This window comes from Pleurodeles waltl, chromosome 3_1 (genome assembly GCF_031143425.1).
Source record: "Pleurodeles waltl isolate 20211129_DDA chromosome 3_1, aPleWal1.hap1.20221129, whole genome shotgun sequence".
Taxonomy (NCBI): Eukaryota; Metazoa; Chordata; class Amphibia; order Caudata; family Salamandridae; genus Pleurodeles; species Pleurodeles waltl.
In genome coordinates, this window is record NC_090440.1 from 1,840,144,623 (window position 1) to 1,840,157,221 (window position 12,599).

The window sequence follows — 12,599 nt, forward strand, 5'->3', positions numbered from 1 at the left end:
GCTCTGCTCCCCGACGTTTCACTCGAACTAATGCATGAATCAGCAGGTGTGGGACCCTGGCTTAGCCGACAATTCAAAAGTTCATTCTTTGCTATGGTTGACCCTTGACCCTTCTGGTCGTGTTACACTGAAACTAGTAGAACGACAAAAGGACTTCCCCATACCAAAACGCATTTGAAAAAAACCTATACGTTTTGCTTCATCAGCAGAAAATACTCTTTGTTGAACTTGCATCCCCCTCCCTCAGAAGAGTATATAACGTCTGTTATCTGTCTGTCCTGAATTATACCGGCTGAACGGCAGCAGTCACCATGGGAAAGGTAGGACCACGGCTTCTGTAACATTCTCTGTGTAACCACTTCTGAGCTTTCATTTTCTATATCTCTATATGTCGACATAAAGAACCGTTGGAAACTACAGATTGATCAGGTGTGCTCAGCTTATTACGCACAACATTTTGATATCTTTAATTGGACCATATTAAAAAACACGGCATCCATGCTGGTCAGCTTCGGGCTCCACAAGTATCTTCTTTTACTGAGAAACATCAGCAAGTGGAATTTACAATGTGTGCAGTTAAGCACGAGACATAGATGATTTTGTTTTTATTACTTTTGATACAGATTACGATAGGGTGCCTTTCTAAGTATTCAAAACAGACCTGAATGAAAACTGCATAGGTACATTGAATGAGTAGTTTAACTGTACAGAGGAAGGGTCATAACATTCTGGAGTAAACTTTGGTGGTAATTCAGATTGTGGGGGTAGTCAAAGGAGACAACTGTTGACAGGACAGAAGGCTGAACCCTAACTCTATGAACGAAGGCTGTCTGGGTAGTGCCAACCCAAGCGGCCAAAGCCTATGCCTGGAATAGTGCTTTCAGTAGGAATATAGGAGCTCAGGTACTCGTTACCAGAGCACCTGTTTGCTACTAAGAAGTGCTGATGCTCTTTCGTTCGAAGTATTGCACGAGTACAGAGAAGTGCTGGTATACTCCCTTTCAAGCTAACAATGTTCAGGTACTCAGTACCAGACAGTACCTGCCAGTTTTAAGCACTGGCCTGGAATAGGAAGAACTTCGACAACTGTCTCGAAAGATAAGACAATGACATTACTTGCGCCCAGTTTCAGTGCCGAGTTAAAATGGAGCAGGAGTGGGAGCGACCAAGAAGGGGGGGGGGGGGTCTGTAGGCAGCGGTAAAGGGAATGGAGACCAGGGGATGCTGAGTGAACGCAAATATCCAAATGAAAACAAAACAGAGGGGCAACTGGAGTGAAACAGAATAATACAGGACACCAGCTGAGTGAGGCTAAAGGATGGAGTGTGTATGAAGTGGGCCGGCTGCACGTCCTACCCAGACTCTCATGTGCCATCGGCTACGGCAGACTTGGAAGCATTGTTGTATTACATGTCTTATCCTTATGAGTCTCAGAAAATGATGCATCTATAGCAATCCTCTCTAAATCAGACAGGCCGGTGTTGCATGTTGGGTTTTAGTGCTGGTTTGGGTGACGTCAGGAGTTTCCACCCAAATTATGAGATCCACAGTAATACTGAATGTGTTAATATGACTTGTGATATTATTGCATTGCTTTCCGTGGACAGACCCTCTCGACCAACCTTAAGCAATTATCCGTATGAAAAAGGTCCTGATTTGAAAGAACATTAATTGGTGCCAAAGCAACCTATGAAAAGGGGCTTCAGGGGTTAATTTAAATCTACTGGTAATAATGCAACCTGTAATTATCGATATTCATTCTGTTGGAAACACTGGCTGTTTTATTACGAATACCCGTAATAACCAACATATTAGACAGTATATGCTCTGTTAAATGCTTAAAAAGCCCACTCATTCCGTGGGAGATTTGAAGCAAAGCACTTCATAACCTGAGATACTTAGCATCCAAAGGCATTGCACAAGAGTGTAGCCTGCACCCAAAAATCCTTTTCGTCAGTTCTGGCTCAGGAGTGAAAGGGGGTTGTCAGTAGGCCTTGGTCTGAATAGTTGAACTGCCAGCCAGAGGGAGTAAGTAGAGAACTGCTCTCTCAGACAAAGAGGTTTGGATTTAAAAAACATGTGAACCAGAAAAGACATTTAAGTTTAATAGGTTCTACTCACAGAGGTATTTTTGTCTGTAAACAGAGGCTTATGGCAAAAGGACCTTTTCTATTTAAGCTAGGAATTGGCAAAGGTAGTTTCCCTGGCGTAAATTCATTTACTAAAGCAGATTTCTCCACCACGAGTGCAGAGAAATTCACAGTAGTAAATTGCACTAGAGGGTTGTGAAGTGGGTTCCAAAGCGTGCAACGCTCACAGTCCTGTATTCTCAAAACTCCTCTTCTACCTCTTTCTACCTTGGAAATGGCCAGAGATTTACTCTGGCCAAAAGTAGGATGGGAAGGAGAACTGATCACCCCATATTGCCTGGGGTGTAGGGAAGTAATTTTCCCCAAAGAGAAAAAAGTGCATTTGCACAGGAGGATCCATTCCCCGTTTGTAGTCTTCTGTTCTTAGCAGAAATTTGCACCGCGGGACTAGAAGGCCACTGGAATAGAAACATGACATTTCCACTTGTATGCCTGGACATGTGTATCTGACACAGACTTGCATGGAATGTTACTGCTGGGAATATTTGTGAATACCAAAAGAACAATGTAAAAGTAATTTGCATCCATACATTTACTTTTTTATGAATAAGGCCCATGTGTTTCTGTGGAGAAAACCGGTGGAGGGGAGGCAGGCCAGAAGAAGGCGTGGTTACATCTTGAGGACCAGCAGCATTCTTGCCACAGAGTTATGAAAACATCACAGGGGGAAGGGTGTAACTGGGTATGTCAAGATAAATGCACCGGCCTTCCAAATCCAGATGGGAAGAAACACCTGCATTAACTGCTGTGAATTGAGTTGAAGAAAGAGGCCTCGACCATAGCGCCAAACTGCGTACTGAGGGAGAGGGTGGTGTCCATCATTTTATTAGACAGTATTAACATTTTTTGCAAGCGTGATGTTGCTTTTAGCTGTTTCTGAATAACAATTGCAAGACTAGAGGAGAAAAAAGATGATGAAGACAAGAGGTTGTTAGAGGGCAATGGTACAATGTGAGATAAAAAAGTTAAAGTCCAGCATTATAGTCTTAGGACTTTAATGTCTTTTGAGTATTGTAAAAGCTCATTTGTTGGGCTTACAATTTCTGCAAAGTTAAAACCACCATGGGTCAGATTTGCATTTACTGTCCTTTTTCAAAAAAGGCTCAAAGATTTAGGGAAACAACATTTAAGCATTAAAGGTGAATACAAATAACAATTGGTAGGTTGTTTGTAGTCTTATCTTTTATAGATAATATTAAGCATGCCAATTGGTTTTGGTGGAGTTGGTCAGGTTTTAGAAGAGTGTTTCGAAGAATAATGTACAAAACAGGATACTCATGTATTATGGAAATATTTATGTTATGATATATTATTATTGAGAACTTGTTTTACTCCTTCCCTTTGCTGGAAAATAGAAATGGCCCTGTTGACATATGTGGTGTTTTCATGATCTAGTGGCCTTGGGCAAATATGAACTCTTGCTTTTCCAAAGGGCATACATACTATTGGGTACTGGTCTTACAAGCCTATCTAGTGTGTGTCTCCAGTAGCAATAGGACACATTGCTTTTCTTAAAACAGGGGTATCCACCGTGCAGGCAGGAGGAATGGATCTGTGAAATTCAGAATAGCCTCATAAAATATCTGTTTACACAATTTATATAAATCAAACTCTTTTACATTATTAGTGATTATCCTAAATCGTTGGAAAGAATCTGGGTCTACATATGATACTCAAGGCTAAAAGGACCTTGATTTTTACCCCATTTACAGTCAGCCAAGCTCCCCTTCATCCAGCTCAGGATGTGCAGAAATCTAAGTTTAGTAACAGGAAATTAATACAGAAACCTTGCGGGCTCTTCCTGTATATAGTCCATATGCATCATTCAGCCAAGACCATGACAATGGATGATCTGACGTTTTTCATGCCTTTCTATATTTTCCTAAATCCTTAATGAATTGATTGGCAAGACCCTGAAAACTCAGCCCTGAATACAGTCTCACTCTGTGTCCAAGGAGGAGCCGCTGTAAAAATAATTTTGAGTTCTTGCTATTTGCGTTCATTGGTGGAGAAGTGGCTCAACTAGATTATTATTCACTAGTCTGGTGGGATTACTCTTGTGGAGTAGCAACTTTACCTTTCCTTTTTAAATTTAAAAATCTTTTCTTCTGGGGGAGTTTTCAGTTAACTGTACAGTTGGACTTTGTTTGGTACATATGCAGCTAAGGCACATGCCTTTTAGGGCATCACTTGTTAGCAAGTATCCCGATAACATGTACATGATTATGCTGTTGAATCTTGCTCTGGTTATATATGTGAAATAGTTGCTGGCGATAGGGTGGTGTTTACCGCCCTAAACATAAGACCATGGTATGTTGTTGTAATTTTATGAAACAACGTCCTCTGTATTGAAATTTACAGAAAAAATACAATATGTCCATCAGTGACATTATGACAAGAAATCATTTTATTTTCTTATGCCAGTTGTAGTAAGCATGATGACTCTATATGTGAATTGGTTTGCTAGTTTCTTAAAGCATTTTGCTCCACAAATTCCCCTTCAGAAACAGAGTCACCCATATGCAGTCACTGGCATAGATCTATGACAATTACTGCATTCTGTGAAAGAGTAAACATGTAAAAAAGGAGACCACCACACCGTGCTGAAAAAGTATGCGTACTGTTGACATTTATGTTATTCTCAGTGTGGTTAGTAGTATACGCCATGGGCTGAATGTTATGTCTTCACTGCAGATCACCTTCTACGAGGACAAGAACTATGGGGGGCGCTCATACGAGTGCAACTCTGACTGTTCCGACCTGAACTCTTACTTCAGCCGCTGCAATTCTCTCCGAGTCCACAGTGGTTGCTGGATGCTCTATGAGCACCCAAATTACTTGGGACGCCAGTACTACCTGAGAAGGGGGGAGTACCCCGAGTACCAACGATGGATGGGATACAATGACTCCATTAGGTCCTGTAGGATGATCCCAGAGGTAAGTCCTGATATATATTTCCATTTTAAAAATTACAATCATTTAAAATATGCTTGAGGAATACTTGTTTTGTATCAAAAAAGTATTTAACACACAGATATGAAAAGGATGCAAACAAAAGCTAAGAAAATACGTTTCGTCTATGGTCTTCCAATGACTAGGATAGCACATTTATTCCCGCCAGTTTTCATTCAAGCATCACGTTGTATTTTGAAGTACACTGCTATGAGAATGAGTGGCTCGCCAGCACTCTCCCTATTTGTGAGGGTGTCACTGACAGGGTAGCACGGTGTAGTAGTGTAAGATGAATGTACATTACCTGAGCTTCCACAAGATACCACATTCAATTATTCCCACAGCTGAGTTGGGCTAAGACTACTGGTTCTCTCGGTATCGCTAATGTAAGTGATCTCACACTGGGCCTTTAGTCTGCTAGAGGTGTTTTAGGATTCAGTGGGATTAACACTAATAGAATACATTTAAGAGATGAATAGGGTCTCGGGAAAGGTTACACATCATTTTTCTAGACTAATTTTCACTAGAAGTGCGGGGCAGGTATGAAGATATAATACATCACAAGACATTTTTTATCATTAAGGAAAGCAAATTTAAAGTATGGAAAATAGCTGTATTGAGATAAAGTGCATCATAATTACTAATAACTGTGAAAAAAAAAAAAATGTTATAAGTGGAAAAAAAAAACAGAAAGATTAGTTTATAAAATGTCCGGGCCAACTTGATGGCCCAGTCAAAAGCTTCCTAAAGACTTGAGACAAGAAAATAGCTAATACCAGAGGTTTTGATTACTAATGCCTGTCTTACAGAAAAGCAGAGCAGGGCCCCAATGATGAGCATAAGGTTAATCGCTAATTCTCAATGTCAGTGTACTGGCAGAACACTCCTAGAAGCTTTTACTCGCGAGTATCAATAGCGAAGCAGATGCAGTGGAACTGGGACCTACGGGCCAGTAACTGTGGCTGTATTTTGCTACTCACCCTGTAGACGGGACATGAGGGGCTATCTACCATGCTTGCACCAGGGCCTACGTCGTTCTAGGTATGCTACTGCCAGTGGCAGCTGGTGATCACTGACAGTGGTGGAGTGCAGCAACTGCCAGGAGTTCACCCTATTTGCTTTAAAATTTGCGTCACTGATACTCATTCACTCTCAAATGTATTCTCATTCCCCTCACTCTCACATTCTTTCATGTACTCATTCTCACTCATACTTACTCTCACTCACTGTTACTCACTTACAAACATACTAACAAATACTCATGCTTTCACACTCACTGGCCCCAGGCCTGGTGCAACTGCACCTGCTGCACCATGGATATCTCCACCCTTGGCTCACTTCCACTCCCTGTCACAATCTCCAGTCACTCACTTCCTCGAGCACACTCACAATCCTTCACTCACTTCTTCATACTAATTTTCACTTATTCGCACACTCAAACTCAGATTCTCACTCACTTTCACTCACATTGACACTTGCAAACATACTCACACTAACTTTCACTCATTCCCATCCAGTTTCAATCACTCACAAGCACCCTGTGAAACACATACATACATTAAAAGAGAAACATTTTTTATTTGCCTTGCTTCCTTTGCAGCAGAGCAGGAATCTGGTGTTGGACACTGGAACCTTCAAGCCATGATTCCTAACGAGGAGCCAACCAGCTCTTCTTGGTAGAACTGGAAGCAAAGCCCTATCAGAAGCTGGAACAGAGTTGAAGATCCTGCTTTTACTGCTCTGTGCTGCTCCTCGTTGGCCTCAGAGATGCACTGATGTGAGCCCTGACCGCCACATATTAGCTGATATACTGTGCTCCCTGAGGCGAGTGCACTATGTCTGCTAAATAAAATGAATTGTGCCTGTGTGAGTGGACCATAATTGAACTTCAGCCCTCAAACATGCACAATCCAGACATCCACCTGCACAGTGTTGTGTTTTAACAGCACTCTGTGGCTGGATCATAGTTCGGCACTCTCAACACGTCTCATCCCCTCTCAGCCTCAGAAGGCTGACCTGCACACAAGCAGTGTTCATGAAAACACCAAAGTTGTGTATTCATGACACTGCTAAATTAAATATTGCACAGTGTCGGGATTCGAAGAGGCAAAGTGCAGGAAGTGGGGCCTCACTGGAGGTAGGGGAGCTGAGCCCTGGAGCCCCTGCCAAGGAGCCACCAGCGCATTTCTGAAGCATGGCAGTCTCTCCGGTTGGCATAGTTTTATGCCATCTAAAATGTGGTCGAGTTTGAACAGCTTGGAACGTTATTGCAAAATCCGTCAGGTTTGAAAACCCTTAAAAAAAGCGAATCATGGATTTTCCTGGGTGTAACTACCCCCCATCTTTTCAAACTAGGTACCAGACGCTTTCATGATATTTGCTTACCTATCTGCCTAATCTCATGTGACACACCTTCTGACTCCTACAAATGGCTTTCCTTGCCAAACTGCTTTCCTTCCACTTTATCCGCCCAGTTGATGACTTATGGAAACACACACTGGGGTCCTATGGTTGTGCACAGAGTCTTTCCACATCATTCCTCATCTCGAAGTTTATGTCTTATTATTCAGATAACAAATGTTAGCAAAGGCTTGTAAAGTGGCAAAAGAACGGGTAAACGTAATTTTAAAGAGCAAAGAAGAATAGACAATTTACGTAACTTTTACAATGTAAAGGTATTATACGACTGCCAACGAATGGTTACTTATGACACACTGAGTATTTCACAAAAAGCTTGCAACTGTTACTAGTTAAGTCTTCAGTGTTAAAACTTGGGCCCATATTTATACTTTCTTAGCACCGCATTTGCGTCATTTTTTGACGCAAAAGCGGTGCAAACTTGCAAAATACAATTGTATTTTGTAAGTTTGCGCCGTTTTTGCGTCAAAAAGCGGCGCAGATGCGGCGCTAAAAAAGTATAAATATGGGCCCATGGTGCGTTTGGGATTTCCTGAAAATAAGACTGCAGCTACTTCCTGAAATGTGGGAAGGAACTGGCCAGTCTCAGGGCTACTTACACAGTGCTGCCACGTAGATGCTTATTTGCAAGTTGAAATATGGCTAATTAATACTAAGACAGGCTAGGAAAATCTTAAGGTTTCGAGGAAAAGTTACAGTCTCTCCCCATTGAAAATTTAAAATAGCTTTTTACAATTATATGGGCATCAGGTGGAAGCTCTATCTACACACAGACTTTAGTCAGTGTTGTGGCTGCCCTTGCATTGAGAATTTGTTTAAAAAACTAAATCACAGGATGTAGGATAAATCTCATAATTGTAAATGTTCTGGAGGAACAGCACAGAACCAATAGATCTCCTTTACACTGTTTGGAAGGCCCCTCCAGCATTGTTTGTACATAACAGATTGAGTATGATGATCTGGAACACTTCACAATTCTAATGTAAATGTAGAAATAGATGGGTCGAGGGGATTGGTCGACCTTTTGCCTTTCAGAGGGATTTCACCCAGGTCTGCTGGTGCATGAGCATTGAACCCCTTTTTTTCTGTATGATAAAGTTGTATCTCAAGGTTTAGGAAAACACCATCAATACGTAGGACAAGAAGCAAGTAGTTCAGTCTAGGGCACATCAAAACGATGAAGGCAATGAATGACACACAGCAAATATCCAACAAAAGCATTGACAAGACCACTCAATATCTTAATTGTGTTTATTTTTTTATTACTTTGCTAATACAGCACCGAGGATCTTTCAGAATCAGGCTGTGTGAGAGAAGCAACTTCGGAGGCCAGATGATGGATTTTACAGATGACTGCCCAAATGTTTATGATCAGTTCAACTTCAATGACATCCACTCCTGCCAAGTAAATGATGGGCATTGGATCTTCTATGAAGAGCCCAACTACATGGGACGTCAGTACTATCTGAGACCCGGAGACTACAGGCAATATAGTGACTGGGGTGCCACCAGCCCCAGGGTTGGCTCCTTCAGACGAGTAAATTATATGTAATGTCCTTACAAAATAATCGCCTATTTCAATTTAAAATAGAAATCACTTAATAAAATTCATTCTTATTGAAAAAAAAGTCTGTCTATTAAAAAATGACCAACATTGAAAATATATTCACTATTTGAAACACAAGCAGCATTTGGCACACACAATGATGGTCTTACTCTTTTTACAGAAGGGTTCCTTGTACAGGTCTGTGATGGTATGAGATCAGTGTGTTTAGTCTGTAATTTTCATAGAATTATGGCTGTAAATTACATTTTAACAACCAGAAGGAATCTGGCATTTCATTTACATTTTTCTAAGCTAGGGAGTTGTACCTTAATGGCTGCAGATACACTTGGCATACTTACTAAAATGTGTCCGGAGCTTCATTAATTATTGTGTACATATTTGATGCCTACTGCACTACCATGATTATTCACCTTCTCTAGGTGATATTTCCTTTATGAATGGAAAAGTCTCAGCCACTTAATCATTGCATGCTCAATCATTGGCTAGTCCGACCCACCGGGTTCAGATGTTGCTGACCCGTTGGTCTCAACCGTAACTCCAGGGAAGAACTAGCTCTTCCAGGGGTAGGGAGATCTAGATAAATTGTCTCCTGGTAAGTAGGGCACCAGTGTGGTAAAAAAGATTGAAGTTAAAACTATTTCAATATCTATCTAAAGATTATCTTGATTCAGGATGATATTGGGTAGGATTAAAACCAGTTAGCTCCCTTCTATATGATGGGGCATCTGGGTGTCTATTGGATCTATGATGGCTCAGTACACCCTTTTCAAAATGCCAACATGCTTCGGACATGATAGAGGTACTTGCTAGGGAACCTAGTTTGCAAAGCATAAGTCCTCAAGCCTTCTTCAGGGCAAAACGTCTTCTATTCCATACTGTCTATTAAATGCCTGTTATATCCAGCATGCATAAGGTAAGACTAAATCCTACCTGTGTCCTCAAAATTCAATACCAAAGGGAGGGCACATGGTAGGTTCGTACGTCTTACGGTCCAATAGTGTTAATGCAGCACCCAATGTGAATCACACGTAGTGAATGGATACACTGCACACACAGTACATTCTGGGTGCAAGGCTATCCCTTTGTACCCTTTGTCCACCCGTAACACGTGTACTCAAATAACCATATTTCTTCATGCAACTAATTCCTTTCACCTACCTTGCAACTGTCAGAGGAGGGCCTCATCAGTCTTTAGGCGGGGGTTTCCCTTATTGTTACACACTGGAAAGTCAGAACATATCCCTTAGTATCCAGATCATAGTTGCAAACTGGGACCAGTTTATAGGCATGATTTGGCATTTATTATCACATTCTCTTCCAATAGCTCCTTTTCTGGATGAACCTTCTGTATCTTATGTTTCCTCATACTCTTGCCTTGTATGTGATGACTTTCTGATATCGTAATCAAGTTTGCTGTATCTGACCTGTGCTGCAGAGTCCACGGTCCTCAAAGGCAGCGTGATTATTTATTTTTTTGTTTTCCCCCATGTCAGGTTACGCATACATCTTCATACTCATAGAGGCTCAACATGTGGTTCTTCTCAATCCTTCACAAACCACCACATGTGCTCTCACTGGGACCCGCACGTGTTTGTCCCCACTTTCATTCTCATCTCTTATGTGCCTTGTATCATCATCTTATCCTACTGTATGTAAATCGCGTATATATTTAACTAGTACCTGGTGGGCTTGTTATATCCTCCTTGACCTATCAGCCCTGCCTCTGCCATGTTCCCGCATTTTTTGACCCCCCCAATCCACTTACTTTGTCAAAGGGAATCCTCCTTTTCAGCACCTATGTCGGGCCGCTTCTTAGGACCGTCTCTGCTTGATATCCCCATTTTTAGCTGAGGTTTTTATTTCCAATCGTCCAAAGGCCGGCCCCATGTTGCTCCTTCCTTTGAGTCACTGGGCTGCTCCTGCATCTCGGAGTGATGGGAGTTGTTGTAGGTCCTACTCATGTGGAGCTGCTACCTCCCCCAGATGCGCATTCTCTTTTATTGAAGAATCTAATATTGCCATGGCTTAATACCAAATTTTAGAAGTGCTTTGTGACAAAAATGTGTAAATATACTTATGTGTAATTGAGTAAAAACTCCAAAAACATTTTTAACCTATCACTGGTATATTATACCATTAATTAAGGATCCCTGTGCCGAAGACACCGTACATTGGGGACCTCAATTTTCTATGCCTATTCAGTACCTGCATTGATGTTGTGATCGTATTTGAGCCCCCATTTTTCTTTCATTTCTACTACTATTCCTTTTGCATATCTGATGGCTTGATATCAAAATCCTTTGATCAATAGAGGCACGTAACTCAACATGGTATGTATACTTCAATGTTAACTGATGTCAGTCCACAAATTTTATCATCCCTATTTCTGGATCTGCACCATATACTTAGCTGTTATTTAGTTGGGCCCAGGGTACTTCATTGTTCAGACTCTGTACATCTATATGGAGTCTAAACACCCATCTCTGTTCTCTCAGAAACAAAGTTCAGGCAGGGTCCATTGTTGCAGTTGTGGCCTCCTCAAGGACAGACCATGTGAATTCATCAACCCCCATGCCATCTCTCAAGAAAGTGGCAGATTAACTTTGTTGTTGTATTTTTGCACCTGAAAGTGCTACAATGCTCATTAATGAGTGTCTTGATTCCCGTTGTGGTATACCTATATATCTAAGCCCACATAGGCATGTTATTATATACACCACATCCTTGGTATTACAGTTGGAAAAGCTCCCTAACTCCCAGGGTGTATGTAGCCCCAGGTCCAGAACCTGTTGTTTTCTTGTTAAATGGCATACTTACAATTTCCACAGGGATGGTGGCCTACTACTGGGGGAAGATTCCACACTGTCCTTCATCTGTAAGTTTGTTGCACCATCCTTGGTCTAATATGAACAATCTGGTCCCGTATACTTCCTGAGCATTGAAAAGCAGCAAAGGGGCTTCCAAATCCAACTCACCTGTGCGTAAGAATCTCCAGTGCTTTTTAACGAACTTTCTAAATGTGTTGGATAAAGGAGTGTAGGTTGTTACACATATGACATTCTCCTTTGTTTTTTTAGGGCGTGCTTCCAGTAAAGGATCTCTATTACAGTTATATGCCCTTTTGTCTGCTTTGTCTATAACCCTGTGTGGGTATCCTCATTCTCTGAGTTTCCTGGTAAGGACCTCTGCATTTTTTATGTAGTCTTGTGTGCAGTTTCTTCTGAGATGAAGAAATTGCCCTAATTTTACTGGGAGGTTATCTCGTAAACTCTTGGGGTGAAAGCTACTGTAGCGGAGTAAGTTGTTCCTGTCTGCTGGTTTATAGAAGACCTGTGTATGCAAAAGTCCTTTCTCTGCAAAGATCCTTAGATCAAGGAAATTCAGTTCTTTATTTCTTTATTACTCATATTGCTGGTGAATTTTAAGAAGGGATCAATACTCCTGAGCCATGTGCAGAAATCCACTGCCTCGTCTAACGCCCCCTCCATATGAATAGTACATCATCAATATAT

At 41.4% G+C, this 12,599-nt stretch overlaps 1 protein-coding gene across 2 annotated transcripts; it reads left to right on the forward strand.

Moving 5' to 3' along the window:
• The first annotated feature begins 282 nt into the window (after nt 1–282).
• LOC138283433 (gamma-crystallin-3-like) lies at nt 283–9,122 on the forward strand. Of its 2 annotated transcripts, XM_069221385.1 has the most exons (3): nt 283–320; nt 4,845–5,087; nt 8,800–9,122. In XM_069221385.1, exons 1-3 carry the CDS (start codon nt 312–314, stop codon nt 9,070–9,072), a joined length of 525 nt encoding a protein of 174 aa, XP_069077486.1. In that variant the 5' UTR covers nt 283–311; the 3' UTR covers nt 9,073–9,122. The 2 variants fall into 2 exon arrangements, with proteins under 2 accessions (XP_069077486.1, XP_069077485.1); XM_069221384.1 differs by lacking the exon at nt 283–320 and having other exon boundaries at nt 4,830–5,087.
• The last annotated feature ends 3,477 nt before the right edge of the window (nt 9,123–12,599 follow it).